Below are 19,925 nucleotides of genomic sequence, written 5' to 3'. Positions count from 1 at the left end.
GGATTGTTTTTCTTGCAATTTTTTTTTTCCTGTCCTCTTGTCATATACTTGTCCCAGTGAATTAATTTTCACTTTTCTCACCCTTGTCTTTTTCCACAATTTTCAGACTCTGTTAAACATCACTCTATTTTGATGTATCTTAATTCACTTATATTTTGGCATCACCCTCAGTAATAAAGGCTGAAAAGGGTAATGCGATCGTTTGGAAGAGGCAACAGGCCAGCCATACAGCTTAGGATCCTTCCCACAAAGCTCCAGGCACAGATGTGCTCATACAGTAATTTATTAGGTAACTTATAGGGACAGAGTGTATCTGACTGGACGTCTGTTTCTCCAACCCCTTGAACTCTCTGGATCTCTTAGTTTTTTAGGACAGCAGCAGAGGATTAAAGGCAGACAGCTGCTAAATTCAAAAAAAGATAAGATTTCAAACACGCATACCGACATCAAAAGCTATGGTAAAACAAAAATTTAATGACTCCACAGTATCCCTTTCCATTTAAAACTTGGAGAGCAGAGCTCTTGAGACTGGGAGATTTGGTTTCAGCAAGTAACCAAATTTAATTGCTTCTGGCAGGTGAATACGAGGCTCCAACAGAGTTACCAACTCTTCTGACCAAAAAAGTAAAGGCAAGGGGACAGATAATTTTAGCGGAGCTTTAAAAACCTGTGACGATTACACCGACCCTTTGGCCTTCGGTACACAAAATAATACTTCATTCTATAAGCTAAAGTAGAAAGCAATTTTATGGAGTAACCCTATTGAAGTGAAGCACATGAAAAGGGCCTGATATCACAATATATTAATTAGGATACAAAAAAATTAAGTTTTTTCACAGATGTTTTCTGGGATGTTAGCTGATCAATAACACCTGCCTATAAAGTTCGTCATTAAGAAATTCTCACAACACGAAGTACTAATTAATGAATCATTTTTCTTTCCCCAATACTAAAAGGGAACAAATACACTATCTGCTGTTATTATTTGATGATGATAATATCTACTAATTAGGACACATAATAAATATTCTGAAGACTGTCACTACAAAATGTGGAAAACCTTAGAACTATAGTTAATACTGTAAGTGAACAAAAAAAAGTGAGACATTACACAGGTGAAAGTACTTATTATTACAGTTTTACTAGGGCTCTAAGTCTTTATAACCCACATGCCTTTTGGGGATATGCATCTGGTTTACTTATTTATTAATAATTGTAGTAAATACATTAGTAGAAAAACTTTGAAAGTCTAAGACTATAAAGTAACTACTGCTTTCTAATTTAAGATGAGGCATTCTATTAAAATTCACTGTAAAAACTTGTATAATCAGTATAATTCCATATAAAATTGCGACTGAGTAAAAATGGACATAATTCTTTGATCCCAACATCTAAAAAAGAGGAAATTTTCACTTATGTTTTAAATTTTTGATTCAAACCCTCATGCAGAGCCAACGGGAGGATCTTTTTGACCTGCTCTTTACCTCTTTATAAAAAATGTCAGCACCATGTCACACTGCTGCATCATGATAAAAGGAAATCGTTTAGAAACAAAACCACAACAAAAAAGTTAAAGCATCAGGTCTCCAAGTTGCTATCTCCCCTCTAGAGTTTTGCTGGCTTCCTCTTACTTTTGAGGCAAAATAAAAATAATCTTATAGCTGCCACTTTGTTCCGAATACAGTTTTCCTAATACATTTCTACAGGGTTGGTTCAGTAAAACAAAATCTCCCCCCTCCCTCAGGTCTTTTCTTAAAACTGAATAGAAAAAAGAAAACGATTACTGGAGGAACACAGGCCTAACGCCAGTCTCTGCCGTCTTGGGATCCTGTGATGTCTGCTGCAGGACGGAGAATGGGCCTGTAGAAAGCATCTCATCCTACTAGTTACAGGGACCTATGTACTTTCCTAATAAAATGCAAGCATATTACACGGCTCAGGAGAGTAATATGATGGATTAAGCAATTTGTACAATTTCAAAAAACATTATCAAGCCGCCTCAAAAACAAACGAGGAGTTCCCTTCGTGGCTCAGCAGTTAACGAACCCAACCAGGAAGCATGAGGATGCGGGTTCGATCCCTGGCCTCGCTCAGTAGGTTAAGGATCCGGCGTTGCTGTGAGCTGTGGTGTAGGTCGCAGACACGGCTTGGATCTGGCATTGCTGTGGCTGTGGTGGAGGCCGTCGGCTGTAGCTCCAATTAGACCCCTAGCCTGGGAACCTCCCTATGCCGCGAGTGCAGGCCTAAAACAAACAAACTGAAACGGCTGGTCACTTGTGAACAACCCAGTGATGTCAGAGATGAACGAACAACAAACACATGATGCGCCCAACAAACATGATCCTCATTCAGGCCTCCTGGAAGGGAAATGAGCTGTGGGTTGCATGAACTCGGATATTTTGGATCCACTTATAAAACTTGCCAAACACATGAAATGAAATTCTTTACTATAAGGACTGAAGAAGCTGCACTGTTTTTAAAAATCACTGTCAGTTTTACTGGAGTTTAGAATATTTACAATTCTTTTACAATCAAGAGCAATTAGATCTCACTTGTCAGGAAAATATTTTTTTCATTATTAAAAAAGAAAACTGTTGTAAACTTGTCTCTTCGGCTGTTTCAAGCATTTAACATAACCTCTTCAGAAATTCCACAGCGTAAAAATAAATAACATGCAAACTCTTAAGAACAACTTTACATCATTTGAAAAAGAATAAAAATGAGAAAGCAAAGTATATACATCATCAAAGAAGAGTCAGAGGTCAAGTCTGAACTTAGCCAGTAAAGGCAGATGATCGGAAGAGTTATTTTCATTTGGAAGTCCATTAACAGTCCATAAGTCTTGTTCTGTGAGAAGGGACAGTCTAGCTAGAAGTTTCAAACCACCAACCAACGCAACTCCAGCTCCTACATTAAAGAAGCACATACATATTTAGGGACACTGTGTCAACAGGTTATTGACAAGTCTTTTTTTCTAAACAGTGATGACAGGTAACTTGAGATCCCTCAGGAAGTCTAATATGAAACAACTTTTAGAATCTGGTTAAAATCCTACTGAGTTATACCCTAAATATGATTCCCAAACAAACAGCAGTCTTGATGTTTGGTTTTTTTCTATTTCAAGTTCTGCAAATCATCTTTACAAGAAACTATCAATGTTATACATAAGAATAAGAGTAATTTGAGACTGACAACTTCCTGAGAAATTCACTCATCAACATTTCTGTAGTTGTACAAGAGCAGACATACCCAGCCACATCAGAGAGGGAAGTCTGAGATGACTGAAAAACACATCGGTATAATTTGCTCCCAGAGAGTGAGTGCCCACAGAAGTAGAGTAAATGAGGGCATGTGCTTATTAACGTTAACTTTAGCGATGCTGGTCCACAGCACACTTCCGCCACCTAGTGAACGTTTACAAAATGACAACTACCAGAAGCTTATTAACAAATTCAATGCATCAAACTATTTTGTAGAGCCGATCCAGTGGAGAGGAGTAAACCATCTCCTGAGTGTTACTAATAAGGTTATCCTTCAGAAGGAAGGAAAAAACAAACATAGAAAAAAGGGGGAAAGAGAAACAGCTCTGAAAAAAAGGGAAAATCAGAAAAAAAAAATAGCTGACCAATTTAAGATTTGGGTTTTCTAATTATTTTTTTTGACTTTCAGTTACTTTAAATGGAAATTTCCTCTCCACATTAAATCCTTTGACTAATATTTAAAACCTTGTTTTCACATATGAAGAAAAAATGTTACTATCACCTTTGCATTTTGAAAACACACATATTATAGACTTCTCTTTCCAGAAAGTACCAACATTCCAGGGTCAACATGACAAAACTGTCCATTGTTGGCAGTACAAGCAAGGTCCTACAATGAAGGCAGCATACTTTAGTAAGATTTAAACACAAAACTGTATAATGTTGCTGTACCAAAAAATGTATTGCTGTCATCAAAAATGTATAATGTTGGGTTCACAAAAAAAAACAAAAACAAAGAAAAAAACCCCAATAAATTCATGGCAAGTAAAGCCAAAAGGCAATATGAGAGACCTGCACTGTTAACTCAAGAAGCCGGCTAGGACTACAGCATAGAGCTGAGGATATACTTCTTGGGTAATAACTTGCTTTGAGGTGTTGCACTGCCTTCATCTTTCGCAGGTGAAAAACTGACTTACTCAAAAGACATTACCAACCTGCCAAGGAGATTACCAGTTTAAAAGTATTTTTCATTTCTAAATCTAGAACTTCACCTAGATGTTTACCTAACTTTCTCAACTTCAGCCTTGAAGTTTCAGTGACTGTTTTCTCAAGCAGAATTTAAGATTATATGCATCCTTTACCTTGCTGCCCAGCAACACCTTCCTTTTCTGCAGAATAGAAAATATAATCCACAGTGATGGCACTTCGGGAATGACAAGTGGTCACTTCTGGAATTCCAGTCTCAGGAAAGTAATGTGAATAAACAGATGACAAGCTAAAATGGTGCTGTAAATTTGAAGATAATCTAAATTGAAAAGAAAAATATTTAGCGTCCATCAACTTTTTCATGGTTTTTATAATTCCTCCTGTTTAAAGCAATACTGCATTTAATTTTCAGAAAAAAACAGGTATTAAGACAATCTTATTTATTTATTTATTTGTCTTTTTGCCTTTTCTAGGACCGCTCCCTTGGCATATGGAGGTTCCCAGGCTAGGGGTCTAATTGGAGCTGTAGCCACAGGCCTAAACCACAGCCACAGCAACTCGGGATCCGAGCCGCATCTGTGACCCACACCACAGCTCACAGCAATGCCAGATCCTTAACCGACTGAGCGAGGTCAGAGATCGAACCCGCAACCTCATGGTTCCTAGTTGGATTCTTTAACCACCGTGTCACGACGGGAACTCCAAGACAATCTTACTTATTTAAACAGACCATATCACAACTTTGCATTCCTTTACCCAGACAGTGATATCCAAAACCCGTTACCAGAGCTGTGATACATGGAGGGGGGAAGCTCATTAACATACTAATGTGATTTTTAAAAAACTAATTATAACATATTTTAGAGCCTCCAGTTACTAATGAACACATATTCAAAAACACTTTTTAGCTTTCTATGGTTTTTAATAAAATTAAAATAGCCTTTAGGAATGCTCTTTAGAACGGACAGACTTCTGATGTCAGAGGGGCCGTATTTTTCCATGAATTGTTCTTGCTGTGATTCAGACAACGTTGTACTGCATCTTAAAACAGCTTCTATAGTGGTTTGCATTTACCCCACACTACAAATGCACATAATATTATGGGTAAAAGGTTTAAAAATCATTTCCTAGCATGGATTTTAGGATCTTTTATGTCAAGAAAAGCACACAAAATTAAAATTTTTTTTTAATTCATCCAACATTTGCCAAACATGTTCCAAGTTCCAGGCACTAGCTCATCCTAGGTGCTGAGGATAAATAGATAAAGCTGCTGCTCTGCTCTTAAAGAGCTCCTATGTCAATAAGCAAAGGTAATTGCTTCCAAATGCTCTACTTCCAAGTTTTAGAAATTTTTATGTCTAAGGACTTAAATTTATAATACTATTAAGCATACAGCAGGTATCCTGTAAACTGCTGTCTCTCTACCAACATTTCAGTTTACAGATATAAGCTATGTGTATAAACACACTACATTTATATAGATACTAAAAAGTATCTTTTCTTTCTTTTCTTTTTTTTTAAATGGCTGCACCCACGACATATGGTAGTTCCCAGGCCGGGGATCAAATCCAAGCTGCAGCTGCGATACACACTGTAGCTGCAGCAACACTGGATCCTTAACTCACTCTGCCGAACCAGGGATCAAACCCATGCCCCCAGAGAGACAATGCCAGATCCTTAACCTGCTATGTCACAGTGGGAACTTCAAAAGTACTTTTTCTTTATACCCCAACTCATTATAGAAAGATTTTAGAACTACTAGAAACGAAGTATTTGTAAGTAAGAGTAGCTTTTCTATTAATCTCACTCAGGGAAGTTTGTATTTTGAAAGGTTTAATCAAGAATTGTTTTAAAGGTCGCCACAGCTGCAGCGACACCGGATCCTTAACCTGCTGTGCTGGGCCAGGGATCAAACCTGGGTCCCAGTGCTCCCAAGACACTGCTGATCCTGTTTCGCCACAGCGGGAACTCGAGTAATTATCTTTTTAATTATTTTTTTTTTTTTGGCCTCGCCCACAGCATGCCAAAGTTCCCGGGTCAGGGAGGGAACCTGAGCCACAGGCCACAGCAGCAACAGCGCTGAGTCCTTAACTGCTAGGCCACCATGGAACTCCAAATATCTATCTTTTTAAGTTTTAATCTTTTTTGGATCAATTCTCCCATAGATTTTTTTCGAGATCCAGGAAGTCAAAGGAAACTAAGGCTCCTCTTAAATCTGAAAGGTATTTTTCTGTGATCTCGACCTCTGTTTAAATACGTAAGAGCAATATATTTCAAAGAGTACTACTAGCTGGTTCCGGTCCATAAACAAGCTGCTTCCTTTAAATAACACTGCTTAAGCACTTATTTTATGTCAAACGTTGAGTTTTGCATGCTTTGTCTCATCTAATCTTCACAACAACCTGAATTATAAAGAAACTGAACTTTAGGAATGTTAAGTTTCTTGCTCAAACTCACACAACTAAAAAAAGTAGCAAAATGTCACTTTGAGAACTGGGGTCTACTTGACTTAAGAGCCAGCATTCTTCACCAGCACCAAGTATCATCAGCTTAATTTACCCAAGTAATTTTTGAGAAATGATTTTTTTTTTTTTAATCCAACTAAAGTCAGCAAAGGTCACTACTGTTTTCCAGAACTCACTTTTCATCTGTTACTAGGACCTCTGTTTTGTCCACCTGTGTCTGTGTCAGATCACTGCCTGTAAGGACAAAAGGATACAGGTTAATACTGTCACTGTTATTACTTTGTTCTGGTTTGCCTTAGTAGTACTCCCTTTATTTTAGGAACAATATTTAAGACACATCTGGTTTAGATTGATGCCTCGTTCATTAAATGTTTCATGCTGTAATCTATGTTTTGATGGTCTCCAGAATTAGCAAAAATAAAATGCAAACATTTCCAAAGTAACATGCAAGTAATTCATGCAAAGACAATTTTGGAAACAGAACTTTAAAAAATTGATAGCTCTTAAAAAAAAAAAAAAAAAAAAGACTAGGCAGGAGATCCCCCTGTGGTGCAGCAGAAATGAATCCAACTAGGATCCACGAGGATGTGGGTTCGATCCCTGGCCTTGCTCAGTGGGTTAAGGATCTGGCATCACCGTGAGCTATAGTGTAGGTTGGCAGCTGCAGCTCTGATTCGACCCGTAGCCTGGGAACTTCCATAAGCCACAGGTACGGCCTAAAATACAAACAAACAAACAAACAAAAAAGGACTGAACAAACAATGATATGTTTTTATATGTGAATATCCATCACTGAGATGTTATCCCTTTAAAAATTTAATTTTTTGTCTCCAAAGGAACACTACATTAAGACTGCCCGAATGTATTGCAAACACTTACCTGTCTTTTCTACTTTGGGTACCTGTTGTACCTCATACACACAGTTCTGTGAGATACCTAGGTTTGGGGGCCAAATTGGAATAGATAAAATTCTTTGTCCCCGTGAAGACTGTTCCTGGCCAGATACCTAAACAAAATTTCAACAGGTATCTTAGGTGAATAGATTTTTAATAGTTTTATATATTGTTTCTTAAAGAAAAGGGAATCCAAGAATGGTAAATACTACCCTTTATTAATTATATTAAATGATAATTTGTGCCTATAAAATCTCATTGAAATATAATTTAGAAACACTATTTACATGAAAATGGTGCTCTTTTCATATGTATGTTTTTCTCTGATTTGGACAGCTAAATGATCTAATATATAGCTTGGGACCAAGAAAGCTGCTTTTTTTGCTACCTGCAATACAGTTCCTGTTTTATAAAATACTAAGAGAGATCAACTCTCATAAAATTTTAAACTATCACTCAAAACTCAGTGGTAGAGAACTTATTTTGGTTAACATACCAAAGATCAAATGATCTCAAGTAAGCAGAACAAAATACAATGAAAATAAAAACATGGGATAAATTACACTCAGCTAAAGAATTAAAATATTCAGCCCTGAGTAAAGGAAAACTTGATCTAAGTAAACAGTCAACTGTACTGTCCACATCCAGCATTCAGAATTCTATTCTGCTACCGTGTGAGTGGCTCCTTCTTTATGAAGCACTCGTGTAGACCAAGGCTCTTACTTCTCTTCTTCTCCCCCTTTCTGATTTCTTTGCCACCTGTCAATTTCTCCAAGCAGAATGTTGTCACAAATGGATGGAAAACATGAAATTCACTCAAGTGACTATGATTACTTGTGGGCAGCTGTGGATAAGCATCGCAGCTTGGTCAAGCAAGGGTGCTGGTTTTCAAACAGCCCTGAGATGACTGTGCTCACTTTACAATGAACGGACGAAGTCCGCCGTCTAAAAACGAGGAAGGAAGCGCTTACCTTTCCTATGGCAAGTCCTTCATAATTCAATTTTCCTTCCTTTATAAAACTATAGAGTGGAGAACCGGGAACAGAATTAAAGTCACCACATATAACAATGGGGCAGAAGCTGCCATCTTTCTGATGGGCAACACTGGAAATCTCTGCCAGAAGCATTGCCAACTGAGTCAGCTTAATATCACCTCGCCTCGGATTATACAGCAGATGTGTGTTAGCTACACAGATTGCGGGAGAAGCAGCACTGGGACTTTTGGGCTGCAAGAGTAACACTAATCCAACATTGTCTCTGTCCAACAGAGGAACATTAGGGCGGAAGAATTCCACTGGGTTCACGGATAAGAGCGAAAATTTGGAATGTTTGAAGCAAATGGCACAGCCATCAGGTTTCTTTCCTGTCCGCATCTTGTATTCACAGTGATAGCCTATAAAAAAGAAAGAAATTTCACAGGAAGATGATTTTAAAATATATATATACTAAAACCGTGCTTTGCCATGCAAAAAAAGTTTAAACATATGGCAAAACACAATTCTGCTAATTTTTTGGACAGTGTTTACCAAAGCGTATTTTACAAAACCTTAGAAATATCAGATGTTAGTAACTGTTGGAACAAAAAAAGTCTGGGACTGGGTCTAACAGGTCTCTTTACTGGGAGACTTCAGTGTTATACACGCTAATGTTCATTATCACAGTCTCATTTCCATCTTAAGAATGTAAAGTCATGGAAAAGACAGTAAGGCCTTGTAATAACCTGCCCCCCTCCCCACCACCCCATATTTCTCACCTTTATGCCTCTAACTCCTCCCCATCTGCTCCACTCTGCATGCAGCAGTCTCCTCACCTGCCTTAGGGCGCTCCAAACTCAGGGCCTTTCTTTTGCTATTGTGGCCACCTGCAATGCTCAAGCCAGGGCTCGTTCCTCCACTTCCTTCAAGTCTTTGCTCAGATGCTACCTTCTCTGACCATTCTGCTTAAAACCGAAACTTGACCCATTCGCCTTTCCTCTGCTCTTCTAATGCACTGTTCACCTATACGGTTGGTTTATCCTCAGCCTTGCGCCACTGGAGTACACGCTCCACAAGGACAGAGACTGGTTGTCTGTTTCACTCACTGCTCTATCCCCACTGCCTAGAATAGTGCTTGGTCTGTAGTAGACCAAAAGTATTTGCTGAATGAATGAGTGCAAAATAGGCAGCATTCCTCAGAGGACCTGTTTCTAGAAGTGTTCATTCATCAAACAGGTTTTTAACTTCTATCCATCAGGAAGGGTAGATTCACTAGTGTTGATGAACTAGACAGAACGGCTACATCTCATGGAGCTCAGAATCTTCGGGGTCTGGCAGTGGGCAGGGCTTCTAAAAAGGCAGCTATTAAGAGATTCTTATACACCTTTCCATTTGAATTAAAATTATGTATCAACCCCTGAGTTTCCATTGGAAATACCTCCATCTTTTCCTGGTCTTTTGAAACAGGTATTAAGTTTTTGCAAACTTAAGATTTTTAGTCCAAATACACCACACACCTTTTTAGCAAATTATGCTTTAACAACCCATAAAGTAAATCTGGCTAACATAAAAGTTACATTGTACCCAATGATTCCAAACTTGGCCTGATTTCTGTTCCATAATGATCTTCTTGAACTTCTTGCAAACAAAGTACCTTAGAAGAAAAGAATGGCTTGAATTAAAACAAAGAAATGCAAATATGAATTTTCTGGGGCGCTTATCTTTAAAAATGGGCTTCTAAGATTCTAAAAACCTGATTAAATTTGAAATAAAAGACAATTTTTGTCTTATAATGTATAGGTCGATCAAATTAATGTCTCCAAATATGATCGATCTCCAAATCCCTGGCCTTTAATTACATAAAGCCCTCTCACTACCCAAAACTGGTATTTCAAAAAGGAAATATTCATAATTTACATGTCGGGAATATTTTTCCTGAATTTACACGTTCATTAGTACTAAATCCTTTCTTAAAAGATAATTTCTGATAATCCCATCATCTGGATTAATTTTTCCATGAATTATTTAAATTCTGAATCAAAGGAAATATTTATTGAATACTTAATATAGTGCCAGTTCCTGTCTCAAAACTTGATTGATTAAAACTTTTTGGAGTTTTTTGGGAGAAATTATATAATTACTACATCAACAACCATTAGCAAGTTATCCCTTCAAACTCATGATACCTTGGACGTTCCCGTCACGGCACAGGAGAAACAAATCCGACTAGGAACCAAGAGGTCGCAGGTTCAATCCCTGGCCTCACTTAGTGGATTAAGGATCTGGCGTTGCCATGAACCGTGGTGTAGGTCTCAGACGTGGCTCAGATCTGATGTTGCGGTGGCGGTGGTGTACGCCAGGCAGCTGTAGCTCCAATTCGACCCCTAGCCTGGGAACCTCCATATGTTGAGAGTGCGGCCCTAAAAGGCAAAAAAAAAAAAGTCATGATACCTTGTTAAAAACTGTGCCATCACTCTATTTCACATCTCCCTTCTTATCCCACAAACAAAAGGGCTAGGACCATTTAGCTCGGGAATGAATCCAACTTTTCCTTATATGAAGAAGTGGGATGATTGTTTTGCACTTACATCTGCATCAAAGTGTTTAATTTCTTTCAGAATATTGGGAAACCTAAAACTCCAGTGTAATACTGGCTGCCGGCAGTGTCTATAAAGGTGTGAATTGTCTTCCAATAAATCTTGTGAAAGTATATTATAGGACATCACTGAAAAGTCAAACTTGTTTTCACTGTTGTCACACACAGGATCACCATTTTTTTCTCCTAGGATCTTCGTTTTTTCTTTATTATGATTACACATATATTCCCAATGCCGTTTTATTGTGCCTGTTAAAATATATTAGACAAAATATAAGGACTTAATAAAAACCAGACTATTTGTCTTCCTGTATATATTTTCTTGCCTTTTAAAAATTCCCATAGGCAAGGAATGGAATGTTTCTCAACATAGCACTTAATAACTAGAAGTTGTCATCAAACCGATTACAAAGGCAGTAAAATGATACAGTGGTTGTGGTATAAATCAGGCTTAAAAGGATCTAGCAAGCCATTTAGGAGGCTGGGAATGTGTGTTAATAAAACCAAGACTATAGCGGAGTCATAGTTTCTCACTTCCTTGTGGTTACAAAGTGGCTATGCCACAGACATGCTCAGCAACTCCATAACCATGGTAATATATTTGCGTATCACAGCTGGCCTTTCAAGAAGATGATTTCACATATTCTATAACCTATTAATATGATAAGATCATCAAATGATTAACTAAGTTCCAGAAATAACTCATCTAAAGAATTCTGGTTTAGACATGAATGAAGTGTATATAATGACAATATATGGAAGCAGTTGTTTACTGGAAGAATGCAAACCAAATGAACAAAAGAAATATTTTCAATGCACACCAAAGCAAAAGTTTAATATAACATAGTTACAGAATGCTAGTAAATGAAAAGGCCTGCTTGACAAACCCAGCATGCAGCAACCAGGAATGTGTGATAGTTTATATTCTGCAAAGACACCATGTATCCTGAAAAAGTGATGAAAAGAGAATCACATAGCATGAGATTTATATAGACAGTCTTTGACTTAGAAATGACCACCAAGAAAAAATTTACATATGTCGCTATATATACACACACACCACCATATACACGTGTGTATATATACATACACACACACACACACACACACACACACACACCCCTTTGATATGGTCTTTCTCACTCTACCATTAGAGAGGATACTGTTACTGCATGGAAGCCATGAAGGAAAAATGTGGAACTTTTAGAGAATCTGTGAGCTCAAAAGGAGGGGAAAACAAGAAATGAGATAAACTTGAGAAAAGAAATAGCTTTGGAGATGGACTTTCAAACGTGATTAGATTATGTGAAAAATTTCAGCCCTACAATAGCTCCCTTTTCTTGCAAGAAGGTTTTCACTTCACTGGATTGCAATGCTTAAAATGCCATCAATTAAAAGTTGAGGAAAACTGTCCTATACATGGGGGGTGGGGGAGACTAAAAGGAAACATACCAGTATTTTTATTTATTTATTTTTGTCTTTTTGCTATTTCTTTGGGCCGCTCCCATGGCATATGGAGGTTCCCAGGCTAGGGGTCGAATCGGAGCTGTAGCCACCAGCCTACGCCAGAGCCACAGCAACTCGGGATCTGAGCCACGTCTGCAACCTACACCACAGCTCACGGCAACGCCGGATCGTTAACCCACTGAGCAAGGGCAGGGACTGAACCCGCAACCTCATGGTTCCTAGTCGGATTCGTTAACCACTGCGCCACAACAGGAACTCCATATCAGTATTTTTAAAGAGTAATTATCTCTGGATGGAAGGACTATCAAAGATTTTTCTAAATCTCCTATGGTGACAATATATTTACAATCAGAATATCAATACACTCTAGCAGGGACCTGGATGAGGCAGTCAAAGGGTACAAACTTCCAGTTATAGATAAATAAATATTAGAGATACAGTACACAACATGATAAATTAACATTTCTGTATGTTCTATATGAAAGCTGTCTAGAGTAAATCCTGAGTTCTCATCACAAAGAAAAAAAAATTTTTTTTTCCTATTTAATTCTGTATCTATGTGAGATGATGGATGTACACTAACCTTACTCTGGTAACCATTTCATAACTCAAATCACTATGCTGTACGTCTTGAATTTACACAGTGCTAGTATATCTATTTTATCTCCATAAAACTAGGAGGAAAAAAAAGAATTATCAACACACTATAAAAATTCCCCATTGGCTCAGCAGGTTAAGGATCCAGCGTTGTCACTGCTGTGACTCAGGTCACTGCTGAGGTGTGAGTTTGATCCCTGGCCTGGGAACTTATGCATGCCACAGCCAAAAAAAAAAAAAAAAAAAAAAAAAATGCCAATGAAGTAAGAAATAAAAAAATATGCTCTGGTAAAGGACTTTAATCAGATTGCTTTCCTCAAAATCTAAATGCTGAAATCTGCTGCACTGAGGGAACAGAAATTTTAACCAGACGATAGATAGCTTTTTTTTTTTTTTTTTTTTGCTTTGCAGGGCTACATCTGTGGTATATGGAAGTTCCCAGGCTAGGGGTAGAATCAGAGCTGCAGCTGCTGGCCTACACCACAGCCACAGCAATGCAGAATCCAAGCCACGTCTGTGACCTACACCATGCTGGATCCTTAACCCAATGAGCGAAAACAGGGATCGAACTTGAATCCTCATGGATACTAGTCAGGTTTGTTACAGCTGAGCCACAACAGGAACTCAGGATAATTTTTCATTAAAAAAAGGGGGGAGGGATGGGGGAGTTCCCATCGTGGCCCAGTGGTTAATGAATCCGACTAGGAACCATGAGGTTTCGGGTTCAATCCCTGGCCTTGCTCAGTGGGTTAAGGATCTGGAGCTGCCACGAGCTGTGGTGTAGGTTGCAGTTGCGGCTCGGATCTGGCGTTACTGTGGCTCTGGTGTACACCGGCGGCTACAGCTCCAATTGGACCCCTAGCTTGGGAACCTCCATATGCCGCAGGTATGGCCCTGGAAAAAGACCAAAAAACAAATAAACAAACAAACAAACAAACAAAAACCAGTTATGTTCCTGGGTGGAACAGGGAGTTATGATACCATGAAGGTACTAGGAGACTAAGGAGAAAGGTAAAGAAAAATGGGGGAAGGAAAGAAACCAAACTAAACAAAAGCCTTCAGCTATTACATAATTTACAACATAAGTTCACACTACAAAAGCTTATACATAATTTAGCATAGAGCTTATCCTTTGCCCAGGAAATGAAAAGAAATTGTGCCCTTCCCTATCCTTCATTAAGCAGGGAAAATCCTACTGCTAAAGGCCGAAACTAAAGCTAATTATACTAACTACAGAGCTAGGCTGAGATTTATAAAATAGCTTCTATGGGGAAAACACAAGTGATTCTCCAGAAGTGATTACTGAGAACACAATTCATTCATGAACGGGGGACTGTCTATGGTCTTAGCCACAAATCATGTATACGAGATGGAAAGGGCTCTGGCCATGCAGACAAAATGTAAGCATCATCACAAACACAGAGCACTACCCTGGTGGTACCCCACATTAAAATATGAAAAATGAAAGTCTAAAACAGTCGTTCCTGTTTTCTTGTAAAATATGTATATGTAAAAGCATACACAAGCATTAAGATCTGTGCAGTCCTGGCAACTAAGAGGTGGTTGGCCAACTCGTTTTGCAATTCCATTTTTTAAATAACCAAGACCATCAGATGATCTACACAGCGGCTTTCAGACTTGACAGCCTGGATAACCCTTGGGCGTTGCTTTTCATGTCATGCGTATCAGTCCCTGGAATGTTGGGACTGGAGCTAAGAGGACAGGTTAAACACATTTTATCCTGACATTTGCTTTTCATAAACATACAAAAATGTGTTTGAATGCTAGGGTTCCATGGAAGACAATCTGAAAACCACTCAAGAGAGTGGAGCATCGCTGGCCTTCACATACTTCACAACACAGATTCACACTACAAAAGCTTATATACCTTCCATGCCAGGAGGAACAAGGTGATCACAGCAGAGAAGACAGATGACTCAAAGAAAGTAAGCAACAGGCCTGATCAGGTTTTTAGGGTGCCTAATCAAAAAGTCATAATTGTGTCACACACATCCTCCAAATACCACTTTAAAGTGACAGGCAAGTTAGCAATGCTGTTTTCTTGATTGAAAAGTAGTATTAGTGAAACAGCGGAAGTCACAAACATGGCTTAACGAAGAGCATTTTCCTTATTCACAACACCTAGGAAGAACGGACATATAAAGAGTCAGGTTGCAATCAGAGATCATCAGTCTATACACGCAATTCCCCATCCATTAAAGGGAAACCAACACCACTGTGATTTCTGAGTACCTACTATGAAGCCAACCGTGTGCTAGGCACTTGGACAAGTCTCACTTCATCCTCCACAGGCTTTCAAAGTAGGCTTTAGTCTACACTAGGAAGCCAAGGAGCAGAGAGGTTCTGCAACCCGTCCAAGCTCCCCCAATTGGGGGTGGAGCAGAAGGAGAGCAGGGAGAGGTTCCTAAGCCCATGCTTGTTGTGTCACTGTGCTACAGCTCCACCTTAGAGCACGCCAGATTTACAAAGGCTAAACAGAGAAGGAGCGACTTGGAAACAATGGAAATGTGAGAAGCTATCTCAAGTCATCACGCAGTCCTAGATGTACAGATTGGGGATCGTTCTTAGGAACCTAATTTTAACATCTCTAAATACACCTTCCGGTTGCTCAAACAAGTATTTGTTTATAAACACATGCAGTGGTTAAGTGCCACGCAAACAGATTTCCACTTTCGAGTACTTAGAATTTCTACTTAAATGTGTAGCAGAAGTTCTACTTCAAAGATTACTAAATACTCTAGCTCAGACTTGCAAGTGGGACTCACTCTGAATGTCTCTGACAAGCTTACATCAACTCCCCACACAGTCTATTTTCAAATATCTTCAGAGGAATGATCGTCACTAAAAAACCATAGCTCAGGAAGAAAGGCAATTCCAAATTTACTGAGACAACTCGTATGTTGGGAATGTGGGGAAGGGCAGGGAGCACAGAAAGCCTAGTGAATTGTTTAGAGTAAAAAGAATATGAGAAATACAGAACTAATCAAGACATCTAGAGAAGACTTTCTCAAAGTCAAAAAAGATACCGTTAAAAGATAAGACGTCCCACAGACTCTTGAGATTCTGTCTACACACCCCAGTATGAGGAATACAGATTTAATAAGCTAAAATCTGATTCTGTAAGAAAATCTTTCAGTTATGACTGAAGTCCTTTTGTCTTAAATAATAAAGTTAGCCTTAAAAATAAAACATGGTATTTCATTTTTAAAATAGATCTGTGGACTCTCAAGGATACATCTACCAATTTCTAAGAAGTTTAAGAATGTTTGTTTCAAAAACACTGAATCTGAAAATTATTTTTAAACTTAATGTTTAATCGAGCCCTCTGTTGTCTTCCAACCTTGGTCTATATGTAAAGTCGCTTCTATTTCTACTGCCAGAAATACACAGTTAATCGAAGATTAAAAAAAAAAAAAAAAAAAAAAGATAACTTTTAAAACTAATTTCCTTTTTCCTAGCAGAAGGGGAAAAAAACCCCAAAACAACTACTGGCAAAAAATAAACCCTAAATTCCTCTAAAACCTGCAGGAGGTTTTCTTAAGGATTAAATTAGAAAGTTTCAATGGGTCTATGGCTTATGTCTATTTTTGCACCAAGATAAATGTCACCTTTACCTTGGTGTTTTCTCCGTTTTGATGAAGGCTCATCTCCCTCAGAGTTCATGATGTAACTAGAGAGATGAATCAAAGACGTCTGGCTCAGGTTGTCAGGTCTCCAGTTCCAGGACTGAAACTGAGTTCTAGACTCAAACAAACAAGGTGGTTTCCAATTTAGCGAAAAATGCCTACTACTGAAGTACGGGTAAGGAGCACGAGAATAATGTCCAGGCCACCTCATACAACTAGAAATATGTCTGTTCCAGCAACACCTCTGCAGATTCTCCCACGGTGTGGTCCAGTCTCTGCCCAGACTCTTCTGGTGATGGGGTAACATGGGGTATCTAAAAGAAATAAATACACTCCTTGAGGCACCACTTTTTGTTCAGCTAGAGCACATAAAAATCTACCTTTGTTTCCTCAAGGGAAGGTAATGACTAATGTTTAAAATCTGACTTCTAAATCTATGAAGAATGGGAGTGTGGGGGCGGGGAAGGGGGGGAGCAGCTATTACTTTACTAGTAGCAACATCTGAATACACTCCCTAAACAGCTATGAGCCCTATTCTGAACACCTAACAGAATCCACCAGCCTCCTGAAACACCACACACACTTTGAAAAGTCCACCCGATTCGACTGAGATGAATCAGTCACCAAAATGAATTCAGAGGAGCTTTCTAAAATCTAATAAAACTCAACGGACAAATAAAATCCACAGCAAACACACCACTCAAGTCAAAGAGAGAACATACACGCTGCCTACAATTAAAATGAATCTCTCCTCCAACCTGGGTCTGGAGTAAAAACATGTTTCTGAACAGGTTTTTTTTTTTAATACCAAGGTTATATTGTCCCAACATTTTTATAGCTAAGAAAACCAAAGCCTATCACTACTCCACAAAACTACCTCTCTTGCTAATCACTAGGCAGATAATCTGTTTTTCCATCCATTTTTTAAAAAAAACTTTAAAACAGGCTTCTCCTTGAGGAAAATGAAAGAGGATTACTTACTAGGAATTCACAAACCCTCCAAACCCAGCACTACCAATTATCTGATACCAATTAAGTTATATGGTAGGTTATAGCATGAAAAATGGCTCTAAATTAGTGTTATTATTTTGAATAGATATATTGCTTTTGGGCTCTTTTGAGAAACAATGTAGGAGTTCCCATTGTGGCTCAGCAGGTTAAGAACTCAACACAATGTCCATGATGATGCGGGTTCAATCCCTGGCCTCACTCAGTGGGTTAAGGATCCCACGTCGTCCCAAGTTGCAGTGTAGGTCACAGGTGCCGCTCAGATCTGGCATTGCTGTGACTGTGGCGTAGGCCTCAACTCTAGCCTAGGAACTTCCATATGCCAAGGGCGCAGTGGTAAAAAGGAAAAAAAAGGAAAGAAACAATGCAATTCAAGCATCATATTCTTTCCACTACACTATTCTGGTAAAATGCTAGGATTCTGAGAAAAACTTCCATCCTTTCCGCCAGAATTCCTTAAAGGTATATTCTCAAGAGAGTGTGAATAATGTCCATTTTATCCCCAAAGGAACTTTGCTTAAATTGTGTTCACTGTTATTTGACTTATATGTTATTTTCCTTTTAATAGCATTAAAATTTTTAATTACATATTTACAATTTATGCATTCTTAACCTGTTCTCTGACTCAACTTGACTGTAAATCTTTAAAGGCATGGCATGGGCAGTCTATCCTGCTTTGTGACAACTCTGAAAGCCATGGAGTGGTGGGCACTTGCTCCATACATGGTCTATCCCAAGAAGTTATCACACTGAAATGCGACACTTTATTGCAAAACTTACTCTCCATATTTGCAGTTACTTATACAGATATCTTTTTCTCTTAAAATGAGCTCCTTCAAGGCCAGAGCATTCTGATTTATTTTAATCTGGATCTCTTCCCAAGTGCCTAGCACAGTGCCTGGCACACAGCTGGTACTCAGGAAACCCTGCTGAACTGAATCGTCAAGTTCTAGGACTACAGCAGTTAAAATCAGATCCCCATACCTCAAGTAAAAACTAATACAGTGCTGTGCTTCCCATGTGTGGTACACCAGTCGATTTCACACGGTACACAATTAAACTCTGAACATTTTAAATATCTAAGTATTTCTCTTAAAGTGTATTAGGAAAAAAAAAATCAATACATCAAACCCAAGATCTCTCGGATACTGCGGAGGACGACGCTAATTGTGGGCGTCACCAATTAAAGTGCCTTTTTAACAAAATTAAGTGAATTAAAAATTGTTTAATTAAAATTTTTAAAATTAGAAAAGGTCTAAACTTTTTAAAAAATTAAGTGAGTTTTTTTTTAAAGTGAGTCTATTTCATGAAAAACACCCAGTAAGTAATTCAGGTGTGGAACGAGAATTCGCTAACAATCGTAAAGGGTGATGTACCAGTGACAAAAGTTTGAGAGGCACCAACACGCCAACAAACAACCCCCTGGCTAGTGTGCACCGCGCCGCCCGCCTCCCTCGGGGTCAGGCGACCCCCGGACCTACTGCAAAGGCGGCCTCCCCGCCGACCCGCAGTTCCCAGAGGGGCTTCGGGATTGGGCGAGGAAGCCCGGGACCGGGAGGCTCAGGCTGGCCCGGAGGCTGCGTTGGGGACAGTGGGCCGGGACTCCGTGGCCAACCTGGTCCGCAAGGCACGAGCCGGGCGGGCCCGCGGCCGATGCGCTCCGCGCCCGGGGCCCGGACCCCGTCAGCCGCACGTCCCTCCAGCTGTGCCGAGGTTACCTATCCCTTAGTCTCCGGAGATCGGTCCCAAGCGCACCACTGCCCGGACCCTCTTCCTCTTCCTCCCCCTACACCCCAGCCCGCCCCGCCCCGGGTTAACCCGGGCCGCCCTCCCCCGCCCCTCCCTCCTCCCTCCCGCCACCCCACCCTACTGACCGGCCTCTCCCCACTACACAGCGGCCGTAGCCCCTCCTCACACAGCGCCACGCTTCCATCTTTCCCCTCTGCAGGCGTCCGACTCCCAGGCCTCGGGATCAGCTCCAACCTCTACAGCCGATTTGGCGGCGTAAAGCACCAGGGGTTCCCCATCACTAGACGTCGGGCCTCCCGGCCGCGCTGCAAAGCATGCTGGGAGGTTCAGTCTCATCCGCGG

General features: G+C 39.6%; 1 protein-coding gene across 18 annotated transcripts; it reads right to left on the bottom strand.

Moving 5' to 3' along the window:
* Positions 1-2,473: 2,473 nt before the first annotated feature.
* ANGEL2 (angel homolog 2) lies at positions 2,474-19,832 on the bottom strand. 18 transcript variants are annotated; one of them, XM_084978047.1, is made up of 10 exons: positions 19,709-19,832; positions 16,815-17,140; positions 15,068-15,321; positions 11,108-11,364; positions 10,104-10,173; positions 8,517-8,938; positions 7,532-7,658; positions 6,829-6,886; positions 4,343-4,506; positions 2,474-2,907 (listed from the first exon to the last, which is right to left on the bottom strand). In XM_084978047.1, exons 3-10 carry the CDS (start codon positions 15,072-15,074, stop codon positions 2,756-2,758), a joined length of 1,257 nt encoding a protein of 418 aa, XP_084834173.1. In that variant the 5' UTR covers positions 15,075-15,321; positions 16,815-17,140; positions 19,709-19,832; the 3' UTR covers positions 2,474-2,755. The 18 variants fall into 18 exon arrangements, 17 of the variants coding, with proteins under 17 accessions (XP_084834173.1, XP_084834176.1, XP_084834174.1 ...); XM_084978050.1 differs by having other exon boundaries at positions 19,750-19,832; XM_084978048.1 differs by lacking the exon at positions 19,709-19,832 and adding an exon at positions 19,316-19,621.
* Positions 19,833-19,925: the final 93 nt, after the last annotated feature.

This window comes from Sus scrofa, chromosome 9 (genome assembly GCF_054392235.1).
Source record: "Sus scrofa isolate SSC_HxYL_T2T_F1_AM1 chromosome 9, Sscrofa_HxYL_maternal_Yorkshire_Landrace_v2.0, whole genome shotgun sequence".
NCBI lineage: Eukaryota > Metazoa > Chordata > Mammalia > Artiodactyla > Suidae > Sus > Sus scrofa.
This window is presented reverse-complemented; position numbering and strand designations above follow the sequence as displayed.

Excerpts from the sequence above, each read along its gene's own strand:
- ANGEL2 (XM_003130402.5), bottom strand. The coding sequence starts at position 19,767 with ATGGAAGCGTGGCGCTGTGTGAGGAGGGGCTACGGCCGCTGTGTAGTG. Across the intron at positions 10,174-11,107 it reads TTAAACACTTTGATGCAGAT|GTACTTTGTTTGCAAGAAGT; the intron begins GTAAGTGCAAAA and ends TTTTCTTCTAAG. Across the intron at positions 6,887-7,531 it reads ACCCAAAGTAGAAAAGACAG|GCAGTGATCTGACACAGACA; the intron begins GTAAGTGTTTGC and ends TTGTCCTTACAG.